The 26,047-nt window shown below is 41.0% G+C and overlaps 3 protein-coding genes and 1 non-coding gene across 4 annotated transcripts in view; 3 read left to right on the forward strand and 1 right to left on the reverse strand.

Moving 5' to 3' along the window:
* Positions 1-68: 68 nt before the first annotated feature.
* Positions 69-3,921, forward strand: LOC122185857 (protein-L-isoaspartate(D-aspartate) O-methyltransferase-like). The gene is made up of 9 exons (XM_042882023.1): positions 69-173; positions 263-389; positions 506-610; positions 1,110-1,141; positions 1,629-1,733; positions 2,100-2,220; positions 2,834-2,919; positions 3,087-3,256; positions 3,534-3,921. The coding sequence occupies exons 2-9, from the start codon at positions 275-277 to the stop codon at positions 3,544-3,546; spliced, it is 747 nt and encodes a 248-aa protein (XP_042737957.1). The 5' UTR covers positions 69-173; positions 263-274; the 3' UTR covers positions 3,547-3,921.
* A 308-nt stretch (positions 3,922-4,229) lies between these two features.
* Positions 4,230-7,853, forward strand: RPUSD2 (RNA pseudouridine synthase domain containing 2). The gene is made up of 3 exons (XM_042882022.1): positions 4,230-4,703; positions 5,028-5,324; positions 6,120-7,853. The coding sequence occupies exons 1-3, from the start codon at positions 4,251-4,253 to the stop codon at positions 6,909-6,911; spliced, it is 1,542 nt and encodes a 513-aa protein (XP_042737956.1). The 5' UTR covers positions 4,230-4,250; the 3' UTR covers positions 6,912-7,853.
* A 1,970-nt stretch (positions 7,854-9,823) lies between these two features.
* On the reverse strand, positions 9,824-9,905 carry TRNAS-GCU. The gene has a single exon. It is a non-coding gene; the product is annotated as a tRNA-Ser (tRNA).
* A 289-nt stretch (positions 9,906-10,194) lies between these two features.
* KNL1 (kinetochore scaffold 1) overlaps positions 10,195-26,047 on the forward strand; it is a 28,239-nt gene continuing 12,386 nt past the window's right edge. The window contains 11 exon segments of the mRNA XM_042882085.1: positions 10,195-10,339; positions 12,663-12,732; positions 13,140-13,179; positions 14,365-14,424; positions 15,999-16,060; positions 16,494-16,549; positions 17,016-17,049; positions 18,114-18,151; positions 18,497-18,549; positions 20,011-25,107; positions 25,792-25,936. Coding sequence (XP_042738019.1) covers positions 10,195-10,339; positions 12,663-12,732; positions 13,140-13,179; positions 14,365-14,424; positions 15,999-16,060; positions 16,494-16,549; positions 17,016-17,049; positions 18,114-18,151; positions 18,497-18,549; positions 20,011-25,107; positions 25,792-25,936 — 5,800 coding nt within the window.

Below are 26,047 nucleotides of genomic sequence, written 5' to 3' on the forward strand. Positions count from 1 at the left end.
CCGCTAAACAGTCACGGCCTGACAGGGAAGGGGCGGGAATAAGCTGGAGGCTTGAGGGGAGAGTGACGCCGCTGCGGCGCCATCTTGACAAAGGGCGGAAGTTTTCTTACGCAGCTCAGGCGAGGAAGCTGTTACACTTGGCAACGGGCAGCGGGGCACGGTGCGGCTGCGCGGTGAGTGCTGGTACGGCGGGGAGCTGCAGGGGTGGGGGCAGGAGTTGAAAGTAAGACAAGGTTGAGCTGTGGGGTGCTCCCGTTGTTAGGCCGGCCGTGGGATGAGTCGCCTGCTGCCCTGTGTGACGTTGGCACTGATGGGATTGCTGTTCTCTAGAAGCATGGCCTGGACCTCCAGCGGGAAGACGCACCCCGAGCTGGTCAACAACCTCTATAGTGAGTGCAGAGCGTGTGCTCGGGGCTGTCTGTGGGTATTCTGGGTGGGTTGGTGGTTGGTCTTCGACTTGCTACTGTGCATTTAAGCCCTGTTTTTGTTTTTGTCTGTATTCCAGAAAAAGGAATCATTAAATCCCAGCGAGTCTTTGACGTGTTGCTAGCTACTGACAGAGGGCACTACATCAAATATTTCCCATACATGGATTCCCCTCAATCTATTGGTGAGCAGCTTGCAGTATCACCGTTTGTATGGTGTTCGTGCTGATTGAGCTAGGCACGATGGTAGAGAGGGGCTTGAGGTCGCTCTGAGTTCTGTGTGCTGGCAGCACTCTCACCAAAGCAGTGGGTGAGTTTTTAAGAAGAGCAGCTCTCATCTGTATTTCAACAGTGGGATCCAGAGGAAGGAACAGTATAGTCTGTTCAAAATGTGTGTTGTTTGCTCTGAATTTGACTTGTGGAATAGAAACAAGCACAGCCTGTGATAGTTGCAGAGCATTCTGATGAATGAGTTGAGGGTAGAAGTTGGAATAGTTGAGAACTGAAACAGTGGAAAGCTATTTTGGTCTCATTAGTTATCCTACAGATTATGAGCCAATGAAGTGCTTTAATGAGGCAAAAGAAAAATGTTTTCATGTTTTTAGGGAATGGGGAGAGAATTATTTGAACCTTTTCACTGTTGCTTCTTTGTCACATAATTTTTGTCACCTGGCTTCCTTTTAGGATACAAGGCTACAATCAGTGCACCACATATGGTGAGATAAAACTTTCCACTTTTACCAGAAATTAAGGGAATTGTTTGTACCTCCTCTTTTTTTTTTTTTTTTTTCCATCCAATTTTACTTAATTACTAGAGCAGAAAGGTGAAAAAGGTCCCATGGGCATGGTATCAAGACTGTTTCTTTAAGTACTATATATGTGGAATTTTTTAATGTTGACTTAAAAGTATGTTCTGGTAGAAATTCCATGTAACTAAGGCTAACTGTTAGCACTGTCCAGTTGTTGCATGAGATTGCTCTTTTTGTTGCTTCATGTATTATTGCTGAACCTTTTCCTAAATGCTATTCTGTAAAAAAGACGTCAAAGATGAAACACTTCACTCACTCAGCATGTGTCAGACAAAATGCTTGCTGTGCTGTGTTTAAAGCAGAGCACCAAATGCGTGAAACAACATAATGAAAAGTTATAGGAGAAAGAAAGTAGAATGTGATGTTTCACGCTCCTGTGTTTGTACCCACGCAGCATGCCCATGCACTGGAACTGCTGAAGGATCAGCTTGTGGAAGGTGCGAAAGCACTGGATGTTGGATCTGGAAGTGGATATCTCACAGCTTGCTTTGCCAGGATGGTAAGTTCAAATGACTGCATTCCTAGCAAGCAAGGTACCCCAGGACAGGTAGCTTGCTATAGCTGGCATGGAAAGCAGAGGGAAGGAGTGAACTCTTCCTAAGCTAGCTTGTAGTAGTGACAAATACAATAATTTCCAGAGTGCATATTGTATCTGCTAATGTAACTGGGACTATTCAGCCTTAAAACCATCATGCCACAGTGTTTGCACCTTCTTGTTCTGAAACTGCTCTTAAGATTCTTTTTGGAAATACTTCAGTCCCTACAGTAATAAAATGTGTTTCTGTACATACAGGATGTACAAAATATGTCTGTATTTCTATGTACTGGGAGGTCTATAGGTGTATGTTTGCTGTTTCCTTTTTAGGTAGGCCCAACAGGGAAAGCTGTGGGCATAGAACATATCAAAGAGCTGGTAAATGAATCCATCAGAAACGTCAAAGAAGATGATCCAACTTTGCTCAGTTCTGGCCGTGTAAAACTTGTGGGTGAGCTCTCTGGATGCCTGTCCTCTCCTGTGAACGTGCATTAGCTCTGGCTGTCAGCAGAGCTCTGCTTGTTGAAGCAATTGCTCCAGTTCATGTTGCTGCTTTCTACCTGTCGGTAGAAACCTCTTGCTAAATAAGCACAGTGTAATAGTGACTTGAACTCTAGGATATAAACAAATAGCATTCACTGCTGTGGGCAGTCTATCTTCTAAATGTCTTGTACCTATCTTATTCCAGAAAGAGATATTCTTTAGAGGAAAGTGGTTGTTCACATCCAGGATTTGGTTTATTTGAACAAGTCTGCACATATTTTTTGTTTCCCTTTGTTTTATTTTGATTTGTCAGCTCCTTCAGTGTCTGGAATCTCAAGACTCCACAAAACCACTGTGTTACTTAAAGGCCCTTCTGGCTTTGACAATTCTAGAAATCTCTCCTGGTTTTTAAAACGTAAACCCATGCTATGTTTTTAGCAGACCGGTCAGTGCTCTGATTTGGGATTTCAGATTGCAGTCTTGCTACAAAGTTTTCCTACTCTAGATTTCAATGGAAAGAATTTAGATTTTTGTGTGATGTCTGACCAAAAGTCATTTCTGCATGCTTATTCCTCCTGCAGTTGGAGATGGCAGGCAGGGGTACCCTGAAGAGGCTCCTTACGATGCCATCCATGTTGGAGCAGCAGCACCAAAAGTTCCACAGGAGGTAAGAGTGAATGAAACAGTTACATGCCTTCACTAGGAGCCACGATACAATTATTAATTAGAGAAACACTGGAACCTTCCTTTTCAGTCTGTTTTACCTACAGCTGGCAAGTGTGGCTGGCTTTTGTTGTGCTTTTTTTTTTTCTTCCTGATTTCTCTGCTTTCCAGTTGCTGAATGAACTGAAGCCAGGAGGACGGCTGATACTGCCTGTTGGTCCTGAAGGTGCAAACCAAGTTCTGATGCAATACGACAAAACCAGCGATGGGCAGATAATTGAAACACAGCTGATGGGTGTGATCTACGTTCCTCTGACAGATAAGGAAAAGCAGTGGCCTCGGTAAAGTTTTCTTCTCCCTTGAGCAGCGTTTCTCCTCCCAGCTCTCCTTGTGGGCTTGTTCTCCTTGACTGCTGGCTTTGCTGAGAGATCCTGGATTCCTGGCAGATGCTGTTTGTAAAAGTCAGAAGAAAGAAGCTTGGCTAGGAAAGCACAGCAGGAGAGTAGAATGCATTTTCTATTAGATAGGAATTGTAAACAGAAGACTTGAACCCTGTTGAATTCTGTCACTGAACTGAAGGCAAATGCATGGCAGTAACAGTTGTTTTCTTTGCCTCAGGGATGAATTTTGACAGATGGAAGGATATCTCTAAAGTCACCTCAGAAAGTTCATGAGTGGGACTTGTGGCTGTAGATGGTCTGTACGGTTTTGCTTTTTGAGTGGAAGCTGTATCAGTGGATGCACTTAGTGCTGCTTTAATGAGCTTGTTATGGAGGAATGGAGAAAAATTATGTTTCTCCAGCAGATGCTGTTGGAGGCAGTGTCTGGTTCCAGTGATTCGATCCAGATAATTCCAGATATGCTCTCTGTAAAGCTACAAATAACATCTATTGACAGAGAATTCCAAAAGCATACAGGCATACTTAAAACTTCACTAAAAATACTCTTTAATATTGACTGCTCTGCCTCATGTTTGGAGAAAAATAAGACACAATGCAATGACCCACCCTCATTTGTTCAAGTTTAATTTACAAGAGTGCGTCTTCCTGTTCTTCCACAACTTACTTAAAGCTGTGGTAGCAACACTGCAAATTTTGGGTTGAGAAAATCCTGTTTTGTTCTTCTTTGGGGTGGGCGAGGACAGGTGGGAAGGGTACCCACAGGAGCTGTTGCGGACTGGAGCTCAGCTCCGTGCCGCTCTTGCCGGGTTCCAGTGCGGAGCCTCGCGGCGGCGCCAAACTATGGGGGCGTGGCCTCGCGGCAGCGGCGTCCCGATTGGCTGCGCGGCGCTGCGTCACGCACTGCGCCCGGGGGCGCGCCGGAGCGCTGTGGGGAATGTGTCTGCGCTCCGCGCTGCGGAGCCGGGATAGGGGTGTGCGGTCGCTCTCTTTTCGTGGCGGCATGGCCGAGCCGGAACCCGGCCTCAAAGCCATAGTCGAGAATGTGGACGAGGAGAAGGAGACGGCGGCTCCAGCCCCAAAGAAACGGCGCTTGGCGGCCGGGGAGCGCTACGTGCCGCCGCCGCGGAAACTGAGGTCGGGGGTGAGCTTCAGCGCGGCTCACTTCGCCGAGACCTCGTATTATTTCGAGGGAGGGCTGCGCAAGGTGCGGCCCTACTACTACGACTTCCGCACTTACTGCAAAGGCCGCTGGGTGGGCCGCAGCCTCCTGCACGTCTTCAGCACCGAGTTCCGTGCTCAGCCCCTCGCCTACTACCGCGCTGCCGCCCGCGCGGGCCGCCTTCGCCTCAACGAGGAGCCCGTGCAGGACCTGGACGTCGTGCTGAAGGTGGGCGGCTCGGCTCCGGGCTGGGAACCGCCGGTGGTGGCATCTCGAGGGTAGCGAGTGTGGTGTGGGCACACCGTTAACCCGGCTTGGGAGATCGCAGCTGGGCCTTCCCGTCTAGCAGCGCCTCGGGCAGTGCGTGCTGGGGTGGCTCAGGTTGGATTCATTTTAATAGGGTGACGAGGAGCTATGGTTTCCCCAGCACTGGTAGTGTGCAAGGCCAGGCTGGATGGGGCCCTAGCCAAACTGATATGCTGGATGGGCTTTAAGGTCCCTCCCAACCCAACTATTCTGTGATTCTGTGATAACTGCTTGTTTTCTTTGCAGAATAATGATTTTCTCAGGAATACAGTGCATCGCCACGAGCCTCCAGTCACTGCCCAGCCTATCCAAATCCTGGTGGAGAATGATGAGGTGGTGGTTGTAGACAAACCGTCCTCTTTGCCGGTGCACCCCTGTGGCAGGTTTCGTCACAACACTGTCATCTTCATCCTCGGCAAAGAGCATAACCTGAAGGAACTGCACACCATTCACCGCCTCGATCGCATGACCTCAGGAGTGCTTATGTTTGCCAAGACAGTGGAAGTCTCCAAGAGGATTGATGAGCAGGTTCGGGAGAGGCAGGTGAGAGATTTTCTTGGGTTTTCTTGTGTGGTATATTCTTGAAAAAGGTTAAGTCAGAAAGTCAGGAAAATTTTTGGTCTAAATAAGCCTGATAATCTGCTTATGGTTATCTAGTTGTACTGAGTGTAGAAGGATTCTGGAAAAAAAGACTGAGCAAAAAAGTAAAGGATATTGATAGTACTAGATTGAAAGGGGACTGTATCCCTGTGAGACTGTGGGCAGCACCATGGGATGGTTTGGGCTGGAATCACAGAGCTATAGGAGTTGGAAGGGACCTCTGGAGATCATCCAGTCCAATCCCCTGCTAAAGCAGGTTCCCTACAGGAGGTTGCAGAGGAGAGCATCCAAGCAGGTTCTGAATATCTCCAGAGAAGGAGATTCAACTGCTGTGGGCAGCCTGTTCCCTTTAAAATTTATGAAGATTCTCTCATTTCTATTTCCACAACCATAGCTGTAGGGTACAAGCTTCCAAGATTTGTTTAAATGCACTGAAACAAAGGTAACAATTCAAAGCACTGAGAGGTGACTCTTGAATTTAATATGAGGAAAATAGTCCAGGCCTTTGTTCTTGAATTCCCAACATACTGGGGAAAGTGTGAGATGAGTTTGGTTACGTAGCTGACTTTTTTTTTTTTTTTTTTCCTTTGGTTCCTGTTCAGTTGTAATAAAACTTAAGGAGTAGATTTGCTACAAAAGTCTTTGATAAAAGAAGGAACTAACTAGGATGAGATTGAAGCGTAATCAGACCCAGAGACAGTATTCTGTTCTGACCATCACTCTTCTTTCTCCCCATAGCTGGAAAAAGAGTATGTCTGTCGTGTGGTGGGGGAGTTTCCAGAACATGAAGTGGTCTGTGAAGAGCCCATTCTGGTTGTTTCTTACAAAGTGGGAGTGTGCCGTGTGGACCCCAAAGGGAAGTGCTGCAAAACCATCTTCCAGAGACTCAGTTACAATGGCAAGAGCAGTGTGGTCAAGTGTCTTCCACGTACGGGGCGGACGCACCAGATCCGGGTCCATTTGCAGTATTTAGGATACCCCATTGTCAATGACCCCATCTATAATATGGAAGCCTGGGGGCCTGAAAAGGGCAAAGGTGGAAAGATTGGTAAGACTGATGAAGAGCTCCTTAAGGCACTGGTGGAGGAGCATCGTTCCAAACAAAGCCTGGATATCTTGGGTATCTCAGAAGAGGACTTGAATTCTAATGCAGAGAACAATGACTCTGGAAATTCAAGTGAGTGCACAGAATCTGTGCAGGCTGATCCTGTGATTGAGAACTCCTGCCTTGCTGAGGACATCAGGGGTTCTGAGACAGAAGAAGTAGTAGCTTACCCACTGAACTTCAATACTAATATAGAAATGCTTGAAAAAAATACAGAACTGGGCTCACATGAAAATGAGGGTAGGCAAACAGGAGAAAAAAGTTCAGAAGAGAGGGACCCTTTATGCGTGGAGTGTAAAATCACAAGGCAGGACCCATCTCCCAAGGAGCTGGTGATGTACCTACATGCCTTGCGCTATAAGGGAGCGGAGTTTGACTATTGTGCCAAGATGCCTGAATGGGCAATGGAGGACTGGGAGGAGTGACAGAGGACGTGACATCTACGGACATGGTTCCAGCATGGCCAGAAGAGCCTTGTGAAGACCTAAAGCTTTGTTGTGGTTGAGGTGAACAAATTTCCTGTGAATTGAGATGGTCTGGGAAGACTTTGCTAACAGTAACTGTAAAAAGGCAGGAAGATGGGGTTGTGACACTAGGATTACATTGTCCTTTAGTGAACACCTAGGGAACCCTTGGCACAGGGAACTTGGCCTCTCACCTCAATCTGTTTTGGGTCTGCTGTTAGTTATCTATGCAGATAATTTAGTATGTACACTTAAATTAAGCAATGGATTTTTTTCTCTCGATCTGCTGTGTTGTACTGTACAGTAAGAGCTGCTGTAATGTTCAGTGTACTGGGTGTCATACAAAAAACTGCTTGTATTTTGATTTTACTGTCAAGCTGATTGAAACATTACCCCTGAGAATGCTGTAAGTCAAACCAGGGAGTGCTGCGAAGCTGATTTGTTTATTCTTTGTCAGCAAGGTGGACTTCATTTTGAAATTGCTCTTATGGAATTCCTTCATACAGTTACTTTATTTAAGGTTAGTTATTCAGGGAACTGATCTGTATATTTTTGAAGATACTGGTCCCAAGATTTTACCCTTCTGAGATTTACAGGGAAACTGATGCACTAGATTTTGCCTTCATATTCTGCCCTCTCCCCTGTGATCATCATATCTTGGAAACATTCAGAATCTTTTTTTGATAAATCTATTATCTGTAACCCTTATGCCTCAGTGAAAATATCTTCATACATGAAAAAAAATCCAAGGTAGAAAGGTCAGTCTACCAATTCTCACTTTTTTTTTTTTTAGCTGTACTATAGGCAGATTGTTTTGGAATGGTGTGTGTTTTTAATATTGCTTCATCTGTGCTTCAAGGTAACGTTTGGCTTTAAAGAAAAATAAAAGCTATTTTATGTTTGTTTTTTTTTAAATATATTTTATAATAACATTTCTGGGATGATAAATATCAGTATCATTCTAATTTTCATCAGTGTTTCTATAGTTGCTTCTTGGCTTCTGGGAGGGTGATTACAATCATTGTATTGTCTCAGGTGTTTGGGGTTTTTTCTCTCTTTTTTTTCTTATGTATGCTCAGAGGTTATTACCAGCTTTAGCTGCAAGCTCCTGGGCAGAGCTGCGTATTTGGGGTCCTCTGCACCCATTCACGTAAAGTGTGCACATAAGGTTCTACAAATCTTTAATATTTTAGAAACATTTTCCTAGGTGAATGAAGAAATCTGTAAGTCCTGATGCTCTTTAGCAAGCATAGCAAAGACCTGCTGGTGTACGGATGGTCTCTCCTTGTCATGCTGTGCTCTAAGAAGCTTTATTGCCTCTCAGCCTCCTAAGACACACTGGAAAACTCTGCTTCACATCTGCCCTTGAGTGGGGTGCTAGGGACAAATGCTGCAGGATTAAGGTTTGCCAAGGCCACATGAATAACCAGCCTCCTAGGCAAGGCTCCAAAAATCACATGATACCTTATGATGTTACCAGGACTTGTGCACCAAAATAGAACTAAAAAGTGCTTATTTCTTCCACTGTTCAAAGCTACAGTGTTTGATTTTTTTTTTTTTTTTTTTTTTTTTTCTGTTCTCTTGCATGCAGCTGTGGAATGATTTTTGTAAGAGTCTGCTCTTGAGCTATGCTCTTCTACTCCTTGCCAAGGGACTCTTGTGATTCTAGACATCTGTGTCTTCTGGTTTGTGTTTTTTTTTTTTTTTTTTTAACTGCCATCATGTATTAGAGCCCAGTCTAGCATTTATCTGCAGGCAGTTTGTTAAACAAAGGAAGTAAAAGCTCCCCTGTGTGTGACTACTGTCATTTTTTTTCATACGCATACATATTTTATATAACAAAAATGGAAGAAGTGCCTTTAGAATAAGGATGTAACTACTGCTAGCTCTAGGTACAGAGGAAAAATAGTGGGGTTTAGGGGCAACTGCGTTTTGACTGGGGCCATGTCAAAGTCTAAGTTGTAGCGTCCTTTTCTTCCTATTCTTCAAAAGGAACAAGCAGAGGAGAAGGATTTTACTGACCTGTGCCAACACTTGGAAGCTGGGTGGCAGAAGAGTTTGATATGAAATCCACAGCTCAGTGCCATGTTTCTCTATTTCTGGCTAACCCTAATGGTTGTAGTTAACACAGACTATCCTAACTTGGACGGGACTCATTGGGTCGCATTGGAGTTCAGGGCTCATGGTTTCACGCTGCACAGCTGCCTGTGGAAATACACAAATGTTTGCTATTTTTCTAGCAGTGAAAGCACGACTGTTAGAAACACCCAATGGTTTGTCTGAGGTAAATGCTGTGTGAGAACCAACCCAAACGTGACCAAAGTTCCACACAGCCATGCTTTTTCAGCTGTTGCAGCCACCCTCACAGGTGCTATTTTTAAAAACTTAACTCTTAATGCAGAGCATCTCTTAGTGACAATGTATGATTCAAAAATCTCAATAACTCCATAGAAAAGAAAAAAAACCCCATTGCAACCATTCATTCTCCAAAGTGAGCCTGCTCACTGAGGCGCTGGGATTGTTTTGGAGCTCCCTCAGCCTGCTTTTGCAAATATTTCTCCAGGTTCCCATCGAGGGCTAGCCAAGCCTAAATCCGCTCCTTTGGCTTGTAAAAAAGGACTTTGGAGGCTGTAGCTTCATACGCGGGTTTCTGAAAGCCCGCTGTACAGCCGCTCCCCCCTCACGGCACTTCCCGCCCAGCGGGAGGCGGGCCCCGGGAGGCTCCAAGCGGCGGGAGGGAGGCACGGGGCTGACAGCCGTTCCTGCAGCGGGCCGGTAGCCAGCGTTGGTGTGCAGCCTGTGAGGTGAAAAAAATAATAAAAAAGAAATAGGTGGGGAAAAAAAGAAAATATACGGGGGAAAAAAAACCTTATCGACGAGGATGGGATTCGAACCCACGCGTGCAGAGCACAATGGATTAGCAGTCCATCGCCTTAACCACTCGGCCACCTCGTCACGGGAACTTATTTTCTCGCAGAGCCTATAAGAAACTGCGGCAATGGTTCCTGGCATCGTCTCCCATTCACTTCGCTCTGCGAAATGGCGCCCGCCGTCCTTTCGTGGGAAGAAGGCAGAGTGAGGTGACAGCTCAAAACAGAACGGCTTCGCCCCGGCTGGGTGCTGCTGAGTCGCCAGCCTCACTGCACCGAGTGCGGTGGACACCAGTGAAGGCTAACGGCTAAATGGCAAGCAGCGAGCTGACAGCGCGGAGGCCGCCATGTTGTACGGAGCGCTGGGGGGCGCAATGCTGTACGGCGCTGCCTCCAGGACGGCAGTTTGGCGCGGCGCGCAAGCGCGGCGGTTAGATTCGAATTGCAAGGCGGCAGTGGCGGCTCAGCCCCATGGGCGCTGAGGGGCCGGGAGTCAGCGGCGGAGAGCGGCCGTGAGTGGTGAGTGAGAGCGGCTGGGCAGCGGGGGAAAGGCGTGAAGAAGCCGGGGGGAGCTCAGGACTGCCTAAAGTGGGAGCCGTTGGGGCGAGATGGAGAGGGTTGAGGAGATCTGGGCGCGCTCGGAGCTGGGGCGGCCTCGCTGGAGACGGAGGGAGCCTCGCTAAAACCGCCCGAAGGATGGGTGGGGTCGTGGCCAGCCCCGGTGGGTTCACGCTGATGTAAGCGGTAGTGGAGTGGCAGTTGGAATCGCTCTGGGATTGTCAACCTTCTCCTCAGTGGCAGAGGGAGGAGAAAAGCAATTGTGGCCCTGTGGGATGTCCACCTGGATCGCAGGCCTCACGGCAGCAGGCCCTGAAAGCCAGGGCTCCCTGGTCTTCTGATGTGAACCTAGTACCTCTTTTGTGCTGATTACCATGCAAAAATAAAACAAGGAGTGAATAAACTTGCTTTCAACAAATCAGCTTTCTGTGTACCAGTCAAATGTCACTATGGGAGGCCTTTCTCTTACTCTTATTTATTACACTTTCACACTTATGCTGTCTTCAGAATACTGTTTGTTTTCCTGTTTACGTGAACAGAAGTTTGCTGGGAAAGCAATCCTTTAGTTAAGTGTGCCTTTGAGCAAACTGGCATTTCTGAAAAAATAGATTTGTTGAACCAATGAGGTTGGAGAAGACACCTAATAACACCAAGTCCAACCACCAACCCACTCCCACTATGCCCAATGACCACATTCTTCAGTGCCACAACTCTATATTTCTTGAATACCCACACGGATGGTGATTCTTCCACCACCCTGGGCAGCCTGTGCTAGTGCCTCACCACTGTTTCTGAGAAGGAATGTTTCCTAATATCCAACTGAAACCTCCTCTGATGCAATATGAGGCCATCACCTCTTGTCCTGTCACTGTTAATGAGAAGAGTCTGACCTCCACTTTTCCGCAGCATAGCATTTTATGTGATTCAGTGTTTTGCTAAATCTAGTGCTCTTTTTCCCTACATAAAGCTTAGTTTTGGCTTTGGAAATGAGAGTTGTCGGTCTTTGGTTTGAATGCTGCTGATGCAGAAGTGACTGTCTTGATGGAAAGCAAAGGGTGTTTATTACTGGGAGAATTTACCAATATTTATAAATACCTGACAGGAGAGTTTAAAGGAGCCAGACTTCTCTTAGCTTTGAAGAGACAAAGGGCAATGGGCACAAACTGGGCTACCAGAAATTTCACTTAAGCATGAGAAAAAAATGTAGCAAAGGTGGAACAGAAGAGTGGTTGAGTCTCCATCTTAGGAGACACTGAAAACTGGAGTAGGTAAGCTGTAGTTTTGAGCACACTGTTGGGCTGGATCATCTCCTAAGAGCTCTTTCTACCACCTCTGTGATTCTATGAAATGCAAAAGCTGGGCTGTTCTGTGCAGATCTCTCTATTGTAAAATATATATATATATATTTACAGTTAACTTAATGCTTCCTTAATTAAGGGTTTTTCTGAAGAAGGAAGGCCAGTGATGTCTTGGGCTCCATCAGAAGAGGGGTGGCCAGCAGGGGCAGGGAGGTGATTGTCTCTCTTACTCTGCCCTTGAGAAGCCCCATCTGGAGTACTGTGTCCAGGTGTGGGGCACCCAGTATGGGAGAGATGTGGAACTGCTGGAGATGGTCCAGAGGAGAGCCACAAAGATGATCAGAGAACTGGCGCACCTTCTCTGTGAAGACTGGCTGAGGGAGCTGGGCTTGTTCAGCCTGGAGAAGGCAGCAAGGACACCTCATTACAGCTTTCCGGTATTTAAAAGGGGATTATAAATAGGAGGGGAATCAGCTTTTTACAAGGGCAGAAAGTGATAGGACAAGGGGGAATGGTTTTAAGCTCAAGGAGGGAAGGTTTAGATTGGATGTCAGGGGGAAATTCTTTACATAGAGAGTGAAGAGGTGCTGGAACAGGCTGCTCAGAGAGGTTGTGGATACTTTGTCCCTGCAGGTGTTCAAAACCAGGTTGGATAGGATCTTGGAAGCACTGCAGTATGTATCAGAGCAAACTTTGTATTGTAGAAGCCTTGGTCGTATTTACCACCAATTACCATAATTTTAATTTTAAACAGAAGGATGCCTGGACAATAGCACTCATACTGTTGGCACAGTTGATTTATAATATGATATACAATAGGCTTATACAATAGACTTATAATATACAATAAACATAGACTTGAGAGGCCTATTAAACATCAGTGAATTCCTGTCACTAAAGAGAGAAATTATACCAACTTACTGAGGCTAGTATCTGGGTTGTATGTAACGTTCTTACTGTCATTCATTAATATTTTTGGATTTCAGTACTGTATTTTATAGGAGAAACACTTCTTGCAGAAATGGACAAAATTTATGTGGACTCTAACGTGGAGAAGTAAGTTGAAACTTCATAAGGATCTTATTGTCATTTAACTATAATCTTTTTGATGAAAAATGTTTCTTGAAGTGTACTTCAGCATTTAATGAATGAAAAGCTGTCCATCATGAAGAACTGCAAGTTTATTTGATCTGTGTAGGAAAGCTTGAGGAAATTTTATAGTAGTGGATTGTCTGGAGACTGTCCACGGGAACTGGAGCAGAATATGCTGAATTTTACAAGGCTTATTTCTGGAACTTAGTGCTGAAATGATCTGTTCCAAGCAAGCTTCTTTATGTAATATTGCAATTGTAAAAATAAAGGAGAATTTGAATTATTAACCTAGAATTTTGGCAGCTCTGTTCAAGAAATACATCTTGGTCTAGTTTGTGCATTAATATCTGTTTCTCTCTGTCTCCCTCCAGCGATAACACAGAGCATATCAGAGGAAAACGACTGTCCTCTGTGAGTAACTTAGGGTGTTCCTAAAGTGAGTGAGTGAGAGAGTGAATGAAGAAAGGGAAGCTGTAAAGAGAAATTGGTTTTCTCATCACAGCCTGAAGGAAAAAAAAACAAAATCTAACGAAGACCCTATTAGATTTGTGATTGAAAGTTATGCTGGTGTTCATAGAAATATTCTACATCCAAGTAATCAGTTCACATAGCCTCCTGAAGAAGCAGTTCATTGCTGAATACATTACTGTTGACATGAGCAACATGACAGAAGGTCATGAAATTTCCACAAAAAGATTTGCAAGTGAAACCATGGATTTATCAGGTAATTTTCTGAGTGGAAGTGAATGCATTTAATATTCAGAAGACAGTTCACCCACTCTCTTCTCAAAATAAATACTTAAATATGTTGTTCAGAAATGAAAACTGTGTGAGCTATGTCCATGGTTATGAATTCAGAATTTTTGCAAATTCTTTGGTCAACTATATATCAGTTGTTTTTCTAAGTCTTTCAATTTATTTTATACATCTTTTTATGTCTGAATTTCCTTTCTAAATCTTAATTACAATTGGAGATTTATATGCTTATTTGAAGTTTATTTACTTAGGATTGTTTTATTTCCAAATTAATTCCCAAAGATGTGAAGCATTAACTGTGGAATGTTAAGACAGAGAATAAATTGGCTGCATATTTCAGTAAGACCTACCTATGTACATTTTCTTCTATAAAAGGTATTAAACTATGCTTCTACCTGCTTTTTTCAGTCCTGCTGCACTTATTTCACAACACAAGATCCAACATCGTGCCTTTATCTCTCTTGTTTTTCCATTATTATCTTGTGTTGCCTGAGACCTCTGCCCTGTTAATTCATTCACCAGGCAATCTCTTCATCTTATACAAAGTGCTTAGCGGGGTGTTCATAGCTTAAGACTGCTCCTGCAGTCTCATAAAGATGTATACCTCCAACTGAATTCCTGTATGTAGTGCTGTGGTGAGAAGCAGGGTCAGAGTCTGGTCCAAATGCCCAATCGAGTGAATTGTAGGTTCTGTAGGGTAATTCAAGGTAGTTTGATTGTGTGTAAGTGATGCCTTGAACTGCTTGTACACCAGCTGTGATTAAACCTCTCATTTACTTGTTGCTTCATCCTTTTGTAGTAGTGAGGGCTAATTTTCTCAACTACTATACTTTCTTTTAGATACTAAAGGCTCCACGAAATCCTCTTGATGATCTAGGAAATGGGAATGAACTCACTCAGGTACATCTATTCAGTCCTCTTTTGCTGACGTTAAGATCTTCAGTTTGCTCCTCAATTTATTCTTGATCAAACTTTCACTAGAATGACATAGATGTAAAAAGTCCTGCAATAACTGCTGTGGAGGGTGATGTTAGGAGTAATAAGTATTACAATAAATCCATTCAATTTTTTTTTTTATTTTACATCAGAATATTTATTCTGTCAAGTGGGGTGAAATAACCAGAAATTATTAGGTAGAACTCGCTTCTGCTATAGTCTTCTTGACTTGAAGTTTGATCTGTTAGAACAATAACTGGTAAAATCAGTGAGGTGAGATCTCTTGAGACCACTGCTGCAGTGCTGTAGTTTTTCAATTCTTGGGACAGAAAACAAAATAAATCCTGCAACTCTCATACTAAACAATGTGGCATTTTTTCCATAGTTCATCACATATTAATCCAAGCAAAAAGCTTGTAAGCTGGTATTCTGCTGCTTCTGTCTAACCAAGCAGTTAGCACGCCTCTTGTGAGGTGGGTGTCTCTGTGTAAAGAGGAGGGAAACTGGAGAACTGTAAGTTGTTTAAGGATGTTGGCAAATAACCATTGTATTTGTTAGGCCTTAAGTGTCCAACCCTTTGGCTTGCATTAACTGCAATGAGTGAAGAATTGTCTTGGGCTACATGTATGTAAGTTGCTCTGAAAGTAATGCCTCCCATTTATTTCCATGGAAACTACAGTAGGAACAAAGAGCACAATAACACTATTTGGTGGAGCAAATTCTCAGCTACAAAAACACTGTTTTTCATCATAGCCACCACCATTAGCTGTGCATTTTTGCCAGCAATGAATGAGAACTGCATGTTGTGTTTGTAAAAATCAAACAAAACACCGGCATCAGCACAAGTGACCCACTCTGTTGCCACTGCTAAAACACACCAGCCGAAGCCTCTCTGTGGTCACAACCACTGTTGGATATCCCATGAACATTCAGTAAGCATCAATGGATGTTGACAGATGCCATGAAAGTCTGATAAAGAAATATGATCAGATTTTTGAGTAGAATGTCTGATTACAACACTAGACATTCCTTTTGAAAATTTGCAGGTAATGTTTATATCAACTGAAAAAGTAGTTGCTCACATAATTTTTTTTTTTTTTTTGGCCATCTTAAAACATATTCTCAAATTTCTTTATCAAAACAGAAAGCAAGGCTGCATATTCTGTGCTGTTCAGAGCATTGCGTTTAGCCACTGTATCAAAATGCACACAATTATTTGCTGTCTCTTGAGTCAGTGTTGCACAGCAATGCTCTTCCCCTTCCCTGGTTTCAATCAGCGCAGTGTTAATAGCACACAGAGGATTGGTTTGTTACTGGGCGATGGGTGTGTACCAGGGGGCCGCTTGTGCTGAAGAGCTGTTTCCTTTATAGCGTTGGGGCAGATGATGGGCCACATGCAGGTCATGAGTTGGACATGCTTGTGTTAGGTTACTTGATTTTTTTTTTAATTTCAGATTGTTGTTGAGAATCTGTATTATTCTGACTTATGGTATAAGAATTGTTCTCTATAATCAAACTGTCATGTTCTTTATTGACAGGATCTCAACATAGAAAAACGTAGGAAAAGTTCCCGACGTGTCAGCTTTGCCGACACCATAAAGTAAGTTTGATCTGAAGGATGCAGATCTGCATCTTTCATTTAAGAATAAGACTAAAGACAGTAATCTGCCATCACCTAAAACTGCTGTTTGCATACCTTTGTGCGCATTCAGTATAGAAAATTAGTGACTGTTTTTTTACTGAGTTGATACTGAGCCTTAAGAGAGCAATTATTCATTTTTTCTTCCTAGCTAGAAAAAAATGGTTGGTTGACTTTCATATATTCAGGAAATTCTACTTTTCATTAACCTTATGGAAAGTGTGGCTGGATTCAATCAGCTAATGTCTAGATTTCAGAAGGTACCATGTGGGAAAAGATTAAAATTAGAGCTGATTTAAAGAAAAGAACAAACAAACAACAAAAACTAAAAAACTTTTTTTCCTGTGCATCAAAACTGATGGTCTTGTTTTCAAAAACTCTTTTTTGTTCTTAGCTGCAGGGTCTTCCATCGAGATCTTAAGAATAATGCAGCAGAAAGAGAAAATGAAGGTAAAACTCCTTTCATTTCGGATGAATTTCCCAGACTTAGCAACAAGATTACAGCCCAGAATTTAGGTATTCAGGCTTGTCAGTCACAGATAGGGAACAATATGGTCTGCTGTTTATAATGGACAGGATAACAACCCATTGGTTACTAGCATTGTTGGACCTGTTAGCTCAGAGAAGGAATTACTCTATTTTTAGACAACAGGCAGCTAGAATAAAATCTGCTTCAGTGATTTAGATTAAAAGAAGGCTGTGAAGAATGTCACATGAAGAATGTCAAAGATTACCTAGTAAAAATCTGAAAAGCTAATGCATTTTCAAGTACTTTGCTTGCCTGGGTTTTTGACACGATAAAAAGGAACGTCAAGGGTGAGAGCTTCAGAACATTCTATTCTATTAAGTTTACTTTTGTCTCTCAATGTTTTGATCCCATTTCTCACTTTAATATGTTTAATTTTCATATTTTTAGCAGAAGATACGGAAAATCATGTCCTGCTTAATCAGTAAGTATGTGGAAAAATGTTCCACAAATCCTCTGTCCTGCGAATACATCTCTTCACGTGGCATGAAACCATCAGAAATCAGTCCTCAAAGAAACAGACAAATGCAGTGTGCTTATTTAGATATAAAATTGCTCAGTGCTTTTGTCTGGTTAAAGAAGTTGTATAAGAAGGATATGGCCGTTTTGGCCATTCATGTAGAGATTTCTGAGAATTTGAATTGTGTCTTGAAACTGCTTCTGTTCCAGGCCAATTGCTTGGGAATATCTCTCAGGAGAGACCTATCAGAGTCCACAATTCATAGACATCTTTTTGGATATTTATTACTGTAATTCTTCACTCAAAGGTGGATAGTGTTGTCTGATATCAAAGTTATTATCTAGATAAAATAAAATTATGAGATTTTGAAAGTTATATTGACTTAATAACACATTTAGACTGTGCATGAAGGAAAATTTCTTATTTAAAACCTACAGCAAGGAAACAGCTTACTTGTAGTTAACAAATGCTTTTGAAGTTTTCAAAGCAGTATAGTTACATATGTGAACATGTGTGTAAATAAAAATCAATATTCTAGCTCAGGTTTCTTGATCTTGACATAACAGTCAAGAAAACACTGAAGAGCAGAAGGTATTAAGTGTTAGACAAAAAGCCAACAAGTTTGTTGTTGTGCCTGGCTTTTGGTTTTACGGAGAAATGATTTCAGGTTTTAGGGGCACAACTTCCCTTTTTCAAAGAGAAAGGGATGACTGAAAGTGGAAGGTCTGAGTTAAATATGAAGTATTAATCTTGTCTCTTTTATTCTTTTTTTTTTCCTTTTTACTTGTCACTGAGAAATTAGAATGCCAACTGTATGGTGGCTTGTGGCGTGCTTGGAAATAAGAATCTCATGGAGGAGTAGTGTTTTAACTCAGGATACATTGAAAGCATATTTGTTATGTCTGATATCTGCTGCCCAGTCATGTATGAGCTATGCAACATAATTCTCTGCTTTTTAAGTTTATTGTTGAAACCACCCGTTTTACTATTTTTTTTTAACGTACTTTTACCTAAATCACCTTTTGTAGAAATGAAGAACCTGAAGCTGTTCCATGTGAGATTACTGGTGAGTTTAAAAATAAATTTAATAGGAAAATAGCTACTTTTATTCCAGACTATTGATTAATTGTTAGTAGAATAATTTTAATATACCTAGAACAGTCTCCCTGTTGAAGATCACTATTGCTTTATAGGGCTTTGCTCCATAAGGCTGTTTACAAGCGTAATATTTTGGAAGTAAGAATAGACATACTACATGTTCAGAGCAGTACTGAAAATATTTCTCAGGTTGTATTTGGCTTTAATAGCACTCGCAAAGCGACACTTGTATGATGAGTACACAGATCTTCAATTCAGTTGATTAAAATAATAAATAGATTAGCAAACACAGTATTTGCTTTTCTTTTAACAGGGATGAACACTTTGCTTCATGCCCCTATCCAGTCATCAGTGCAGCAGACTGAGGTATGTGAATTTTATTTCTTCAGTGCTGAAAATACACACAAATATAGTGTCCAAAGTATGTTACAATAATTTGTGTAGTTGAGATGAAAGATGTACTACAGCTGTCTAAAAAATAAATCCTTGAATTCACATAAAATTCATCTGAAGCATAATCTGTATTTTGAAGTATTTTCCCAATCTGATGGGCATTATACTACACTATTGATAACTTCTGTTTCTAAAATCACTAGGTATATTTCAATACCTGAGCTAATTCTTACATTCTTTTCACACCTTATCTAAGAATATGTAAAGGAGCTTATGTTTCAGATAGGTCTGATTATAAATATTTTTCATATATTTCTCTCTGCTTAAAGTTTTTTTTCCTTCCTTGAGTAGTATACACAAACACACTGTCTTTTTCCCACTGTTAAAAAACTTTAGAAAAATTGCAGTGAGTGACACAAAAAGGCATCTGAAATTCTTCATCTGACTGAAGTGATAACAGAAAATGTCTAGTGAAGACATTCAGAGGCACAAAGATCCTGAGTTGTGTTATACGTTATTGTTGGTGTCATGGCACTATTGAACAGTTTTCCTTAGTGCAATGGCTTCTGACTTTCATGCTTAATTTAAATTTAAGTAAATGTCTTCTCTCTTGTGAAAGAATGCTTATATAAAAAAAAAAAGTGATTAAAGTCTAGTTTTGATTAAAAGATGTGTACCATGAGCCTATAAGGGTCGTAGTTAGGTAATGCATATGGTTGTGCTTTTTCTAGTATATTTTATTTCTTGCACTTATAAAATACCATATGTAATTTTAAATAAATATGAAGTTGTTCTTAATATATATATCCATTATGTTTGATGAAACACAGTATAACCTTTCTACTGGCCAGTTTTTGTCCACAGCTTTAAAATTGTAAATCTTTTCTATTAAGGAGACTAAAATCATAGTCAGGGTGGAAGTCTTATAAAAAAAAATTCCAACTTGGTGCTGCTGCTCTGGGAAATGTGCATGATAAACTGGACAGGGGTTTTATTTGCAGTTGACCAGGAGGAAAAGGACAGAAACCACATCGTAGAGTGATAGAAAATATTGATTGAAAAGGCTCAGTTCCATGCTCAGAAGAATTTCATGTGTCTAAATAGGAAATTTTGTCCAACAGAAAGCTGAGATGCATTGTTTCAAGAAATGCCATTTAAAATATGTAAAAATATATAAAATATGGGCTCTAATAATTTGTAGTGAAGTTGTCCTCCTTTTCTTACATGTGTTATTACTTGCTGAGAAGGACTAAAATCTTTTTTTATTCAAAAAACAACAAATGACAAAACAAAGCAAAACAAAAAACTGTAGAGATAGAACCGTAGTCTCACAACTGTATTAGTTTATTTTTGTTTTAAATAGAGTAAGCTGTTATGTCATTTGTTGCAAGCGCCAGTAGCAACCAGTAGCTGTCATTTGTTGTCTTTTTTCAGTGCCATGATGTGGACAATGCTATTCCGAGAACAGATAGGCCTGATACAACACTCATCTTCTCAGACGAAAATGAAATGGATATGACAACTAGTCACACTGCAGTGATTGCACGTAACCTGAATAACAGTGAAACTGCCAAAACTGAAAAAATAGATATTGTATCATTTCTGGCCGAGTTAAACTCTATCAACAGAAAGGCAGAAAAAAGCAAAGATTTTCATTTTTCCTTTGCTGGAGACCGTTTTTGCCCATCTTTTGAACAGAAGGAAGATGCTGCTACAAGAAAGAAAATAAATTCTAATGATTTTTTTATGAACTCAAATGAAAAAGCACTTAATCCTATTGAAGGACCTGAAAAAGAGAATATTTTTTTTGTCCCTTCACAAGTTTCAGAAAACATGGCACAATCATCGTATGTATGTTCCCATGAACAGCTAGCCACCTGCAATGTAACAAAAATATTTGGAGAGCAAGATGATGGAATGGAAATGACAAAATGCCAGGCATCTGATATTCAAAATATGCATTCTGGTCTTTGTGAGATTCCGACAGAGCAGTTACCATCTGCAGATGTTACTCAGGCATTTGCAGATGATGAAATGGATATGACAACTAATCACACTGCAAAAATGCATTTTCCCTTTGCCGTTGTAAGTAATCAAAATTTAAACTTCAAAAAGGATTTCTCGTCCTTGGAGCTAGATAACTACTCTGTCCTAAAGAGAACATCTCACAAGAAAGAGGAGACCAGAACACTGTCTTCCATCCCAGGATCAGTTTTTTCTGAGACTGTCTTCCGAGATGATAGAACTGTTGTTTTTTCTCAATGTGATGACATGAAAATTACTGGGAATTACAGAGATGTAGTCTATAATGCAAGTACCAAAGGAACGAACAGTTCATGTTATAAGGCTTTTGAAAAACCAGTTAGCAGAAATTTGTTGCTAGTAGAAAGAAGACATCCAATAAATAGTGACTATACAAGAAGTCTGTCTTTAGATGATAGAACTTCTCTTTCACATAAGAATAGTGCACGTGAACTATCTTCAGGCTCGGATGGACAAAATGAAAGAGTAATCCAAGATCACAGTACTGCTTCATTGAACGCTGGTTTCAATTCATGTTCAAATTCAGTGTCTACTGGTTCCTCTAAGGGTAGGCTTCAGGACAGACTAACAAACTCCCTACTTGTTTCACAAGGTGAGAAAACTGCAATATTTTCAAGAACAGATGTGGACTTGACTAAAAATTGTGTTGGCAAGGGTGATAGAAGGGATATTGAAAGTGAATCCCCTGGAATGTCCAGCTCTATCACTAGCAAACCGCTTTTTCTTGATATTAGGTCTGTATCTTCCAATTTAAGGGAGCAGGAAAAAATGGAAATAACTAAATGTCATGCAGTTGTCAGTGGTGATCAAAGAATTGGGATAACCACAGAAGCAAAACAAATGAATTGTAAAATAATTCCAAGTAAGAACCAGAACAATAATTTTAGTGATGCTGCATGTCCTTTGGATAGGGACAAGGAAAATCTTGAGGCAATTGGTATTGATGTGAGTATTAGAAGAAGCCAGGCTATAGAAATGAGTGCTAAAGGTGTTGAGGTGGTAACAGTCAATAGGATGCTTGGAAAAACAGGCTTTCAGGCTAGTAGTCTGACTTCCTGTGCAAATAGCATGTGTTCATTCCAGGAGCAAAAGAGGAAAGTCTCTGAAAATACTGTCACTGACAAATACGCATTCATGTATTTGCAAAATGAAAAAGTTTCTGTATCTCAGCCTTTGGGAAATAAACTTATGAATTCTTCAGTTTCCTGCGCAAATGACAAAAGAGATGTGTTTTCAGATGATGAAAACATGGATATAACCAAAGCTCATTCTTTGGCTGTTACTCCTATTAATATAGAACAAGAAAATGATAATTCTCACGTTCAAAATAATGTAAAAGCCAAGCAGCTGCAAAACCAGACCTTCCAGTTTTCTGATAGTTCTGGCATAGATCATACGAGTCAAGCTGCTGCAATAGAACATGAAGATGTCAAAGTGAGCTCAAAGAAAGAAACTGTTGCTCATTTAGCTCCAAGTGGTTTCTTTGTTTCCAGTAATGAGCTTGCTCCCTCTGGAAATAAAAGAGACGCACAACCTGGAAAAATATTGGGAATAATCTCAGATTGCCAAGACACTGACAGGCATGAGAAAACGCATCCTATGATGGTAGTAAACAATGTATCATCAACTGCAGAAGATTTTGAGAGAAATTTTTTGATCAGTAAAACAGTTTCTTCAGAAAGGGGTTTTAATCATCCTCAGTCAGGTGATGACCTACGTTTGAGGGGTGTTGAAGAGAGGTCACTAGCCAGCAATTCTAAAGAACTTAGGGGAAGTTCCCAGTTGCCTTCCTTTTTGGAAAAGTCAGTTGTATTTCCCTCTGGTGAAAACATGGACTTGACTGAAAACTGTGCAGTAGTGGCTCCTGATCAAAACATCTGTACTCTTTTCCCAGGAAGAAAGGCAGCACAAGGACATATTGAAGATAAAAGTAAAATATCCTTAAAAAAAGAGGTAATGATGACAAACAATCAGGAGCAGCCTGAGTGTAATATGTACACCTTGGTATCTGATAAGAAAATGTTAACTGTGACTGGTATAAAGCATTTGCTTTCTGTAGATGAGAAAACTACCATCTTTTCAGAAGATGCTAATATGGACATCACTGGAAATCATACAGCTTCAGCAGACAAAACAATTTTGCAGCCTGAAACTTTGAACAATGACATACCCTTCATTTCTGAAGATAAAACTTCTGTTTTTACAAAAAACAATGACATGGAAATAAGTAGGCTTGATTCTGTTGCAGCTGATAACTCTATGGAAAAGGCTGCATTTCAAGGGATACTTAGCAGAACTAATGGAACTAGAAGGAAAAGCTTGAAGGGAACAATAGGGGAAAAGACTGTTTTATTTTCACTGAGTGAGAATAATGACATGAACATCACAGAGGGACTTACAGCAGCAATAAGCCATGAAATTGTCTCACGAAATGAGGTAGGGCTTCCTTCTCCATCTTCAGTTCGTCCTGTTACAACTGTTACATTCACAAGTAACCAGGCTGAAACAGACATTAAGTCTTGCTCTGCTAATAAAATTACTGTAAAAGTTCCATGTGATGATGCGTTGATCTCGGATAAAATTGTTGGACAGGAAGTTCCTTCAAACAGAGAAGCTACTACGTTTGCTATGGATGATATGGAAATCACTAAAGCCCATAATGTATCTTTAAAAGAAAATCTGCAAATTAGTCAACCCAATCAATCTGTTCCTTTCACTTCCTCAGTTATGTTTACAAGTGACTCGGCTGACATGGAGATAACTGAGTATCACCCTGTGGATGGGAGATTTGAAAGGGATTTATGTGAGAATAGATTAAATCTGCCCACACAGGTTGTACAGGAGGCTCTTTCAGGTAGCAAAACAGTCATTTTTCCTTTGGCTGAGAATATGGACATTACTAAAACTCATGATGTATTAAGTGGTAAGATCGGTGTATGGAATGGAAGGTCCATTCCAGCCATTTCTGCAGTTCCTGCTGATAAGACCATTGTTTTTTGCCACAGCCAAGATGATATGGAAATAACTTCATCAAATACTATTGCTGTTAATAACAATACTGAAGGATCTGAGAATCAAGAAGCGTCACATAAAAGCACTCAACAACCAGACTTGCATAGTGCGTCATCATCCTCTTGCAGAGATGAAATGGATTCTCTGCAAATAAAAGACCTGAATGGCGGGGATCATAAAATATCTAATACTAAGCCCTCAATTCCTTCTGCTTCATCCCCCTCAGCGTCACCTACTGAGAAAGGACCTATCAAAGTCCACAATACCAGATCTGGCACAATACCAGATTCCACTTATTCTGTCTCGATTCCAAAAGATGCTTTGGATGTCCAGGCTCTACAGGATCTTGACCTTTCCACAGAAAATTCAATTCCTATAAACAATGAGCAGGATATTTTACATCCAGGAGCAATGAAATCAAGGAGAGTGTCTTTAAAGCTGCGAGGTAATGACCCCTTGGACTGCAGTGAAGAAAGCGAAGTTGTAGTATCCCATGTTTTTCTTCCTGCTCAGCACTCAGATTCTTTGGAGGGTCCTCCAGGTGCACTTAGTACTCAGAGAAATCAAGTATTGAAAGATGATTCATCTAGACATGAAGATCTAGCTACAGATTTAGCTGTGGATGGAGCAGGCATTGTTCCAGTTTCTATCAAAGAATCGGAGGAAAATGTGCTGTCAGCTGAAGGAGAGGCAACAGAATTCCAAATAAACTCTAAACAAACTAAGCATCTTTCAGCTAGTGATAGTCTGAGAGACCCAATAGATCTTGTGCCTAAATTATCAGATATTTTAAATATTTGTTCAAAACTGGAAAATATTAGAAGGAAATCTGTAGTTGTTTCTGAAACTGTTCTTTCTGACCACTTGCTGAAGTTACCAACTCAGCCAGAGGATACCTTGAGGTTAGGAAAAAATAGCATAAATGAACAAAGATTATGTTATGCCAAAGAGCAAGAAAATGCATGTCTTGAATCTGGAACTGCTCCCATAGATGCAGATGTAGGTGTGGCACTTACGGACAAGTATAAAAGAAGTGTCTCTCTAGGTATCTTTCAGCCTAAACTACCGAACAGAAAAAATCCTTCTGTTTCTAGTGTGCAAGACATAAATGTGAAATCTTCAGGCAAAGTAGAATCACCAGTTCCAGAAGTAAATCTGAACACCATTAAAGCTCCAGGTTATGATAACTCTAGTAGGCAGAACTTCAGCCCTTCTCAGTTTATAGCAGAAGAATTTCTTCCTGTCTGCCCAGAAGAAATGGATTCAAATGATTCTGTAAGCTCTGAATTTGTGGAAGAAGCTTGCAATAACGGAAACCAAAGAGAAATCTCCCACAATGAAAAGATTCAAGTTGAAGAGACAAAAAGTTGCAACAACGCAAAAAGAGCTTTGAAATATGTTGAGGAGGATCTTCAAAGTCTAAAGAAGCTCAAGATGGATGAAATCGTGGTTGATGGGACTTCCCAAGACTTACAGGTAAGTCTGATCATTCATTACTGGGATGTGCTTAACAGTAACAGCACTTTTATTTGTATGCTCAGGTGTGTATAGATCTGTTGGTAGGGTTTTTTGTTGCTCTTTATCACCAGTTTACTCTAATTTTGCAATGCCTTCCCCAGTATTTCTCATTGTTTTGTGAAACTGGAATGATGAGATCAATGTGTGCAGTTTTCCTGATCCATGACAAGCATTAAGGGCAATGTCAATTTTTAATCACTCCATAGAATTCTATCAAGCCTTTCTCAAATAAGTATTCTTAGTCATCTGTACTAAACTACAGCATGAGTTGCTATGGGATCGAGAAGATCTGAACAAATATGGAATGCCTATCTGAGCTTAAGAATTAGTTTGTGCATCATCATTAGAAACATTTTAGCTCTGAAAACTGCAAGAGTGGGCTGTGCTGGCTACTGCTTTGATTGAAAAACAAATGAAGGATTTTGGAACATCATTTCCTATATGCCGTGGTAAGAAATAGCTTGAGTAGTCATATGCTGGTTTTTCCTGCTGATTAAGTGTGAAATGGGCAGATATCAAAAATAATTCAATTCTGGATGTCAAGAAATGGCTACAAAAACCACTAATTGAATTATTCTTGCATTATTTCATAGAACTTTTCTGATTTCCTTTTTTTTTTTTTTTTAAACATGCTAATACTAGGTTACTTATGGCCCTGTACCTGAAAGCCACATGGAAGTTGTTGAAAGTGAAGTTTCTCCAAATCTATCAGCTAAAAACTCTGACTGTACTCATGCCAACAGCAGCAGCTCTGTAGATTCTGTTAAGGCTGACACAGAATTAACAAGTAAGGCTTCCTTTGTGGTAATTATCTCAATTTTTTGTATATTTTTGGCTTAATTAAAGACTAGCCCTACCCTTAATACATACCTCACTTGGAAAAGGTGTTGAATGCCTG

The sequence above is a fragment of the Lagopus leucura genome, unplaced genomic scaffold (assembly GCF_019238085.1).
Source record: "Lagopus leucura isolate 7727_CA_CO unplaced genomic scaffold, USGS_WTPT01 Super-Scaffold_100033, whole genome shotgun sequence".
Lineage (NCBI taxonomy): Eukaryota > Metazoa > Chordata > Aves > Galliformes > Phasianidae > Lagopus > Lagopus leucura.

Bases quoted from the DNA above. Each gene is read 5' to 3' on its own strand.
- LOC122185857 (XM_042882023.1), top strand. From the start codon at position 275: ATGAGTCGCCTGCTGCCCTGTGTGACGTTGGCACTGATGGGATTGCTG. The intron at 1,734-2,099 runs GTAAGTTCAAAT...TTTCCTTTTTAG, and splicing joins CAGCTTGCTTTGCCAGGATG to GTAGGCCCAACAGGGAAAGC. The intron at 2,920-3,086 runs GTAAGAGTGAAT...TCTGCTTTCCAG, and splicing joins CACCAAAAGTTCCACAGGAG to TTGCTGAATGAACTGAAGCC.
- RPUSD2 (XM_042882022.1), top strand. From the start codon at position 4,251: ATGTGTCTGCGCTCCGCGCTGCGGAGCCGGGATAGGGGTGTGCGGTCG. The intron at 4,704-5,027 runs GTGGGCGGCTCG...TTTTCTTTGCAG, and splicing joins ACCTGGACGTCGTGCTGAAG to AATAATGATTTTCTCAGGAA. The intron at 5,325-6,119 runs GTGAGAGATTTT...TTCTCCCCATAG, and splicing joins AGCAGGTTCGGGAGAGGCAG to CTGGAAAAAGAGTATGTCTG.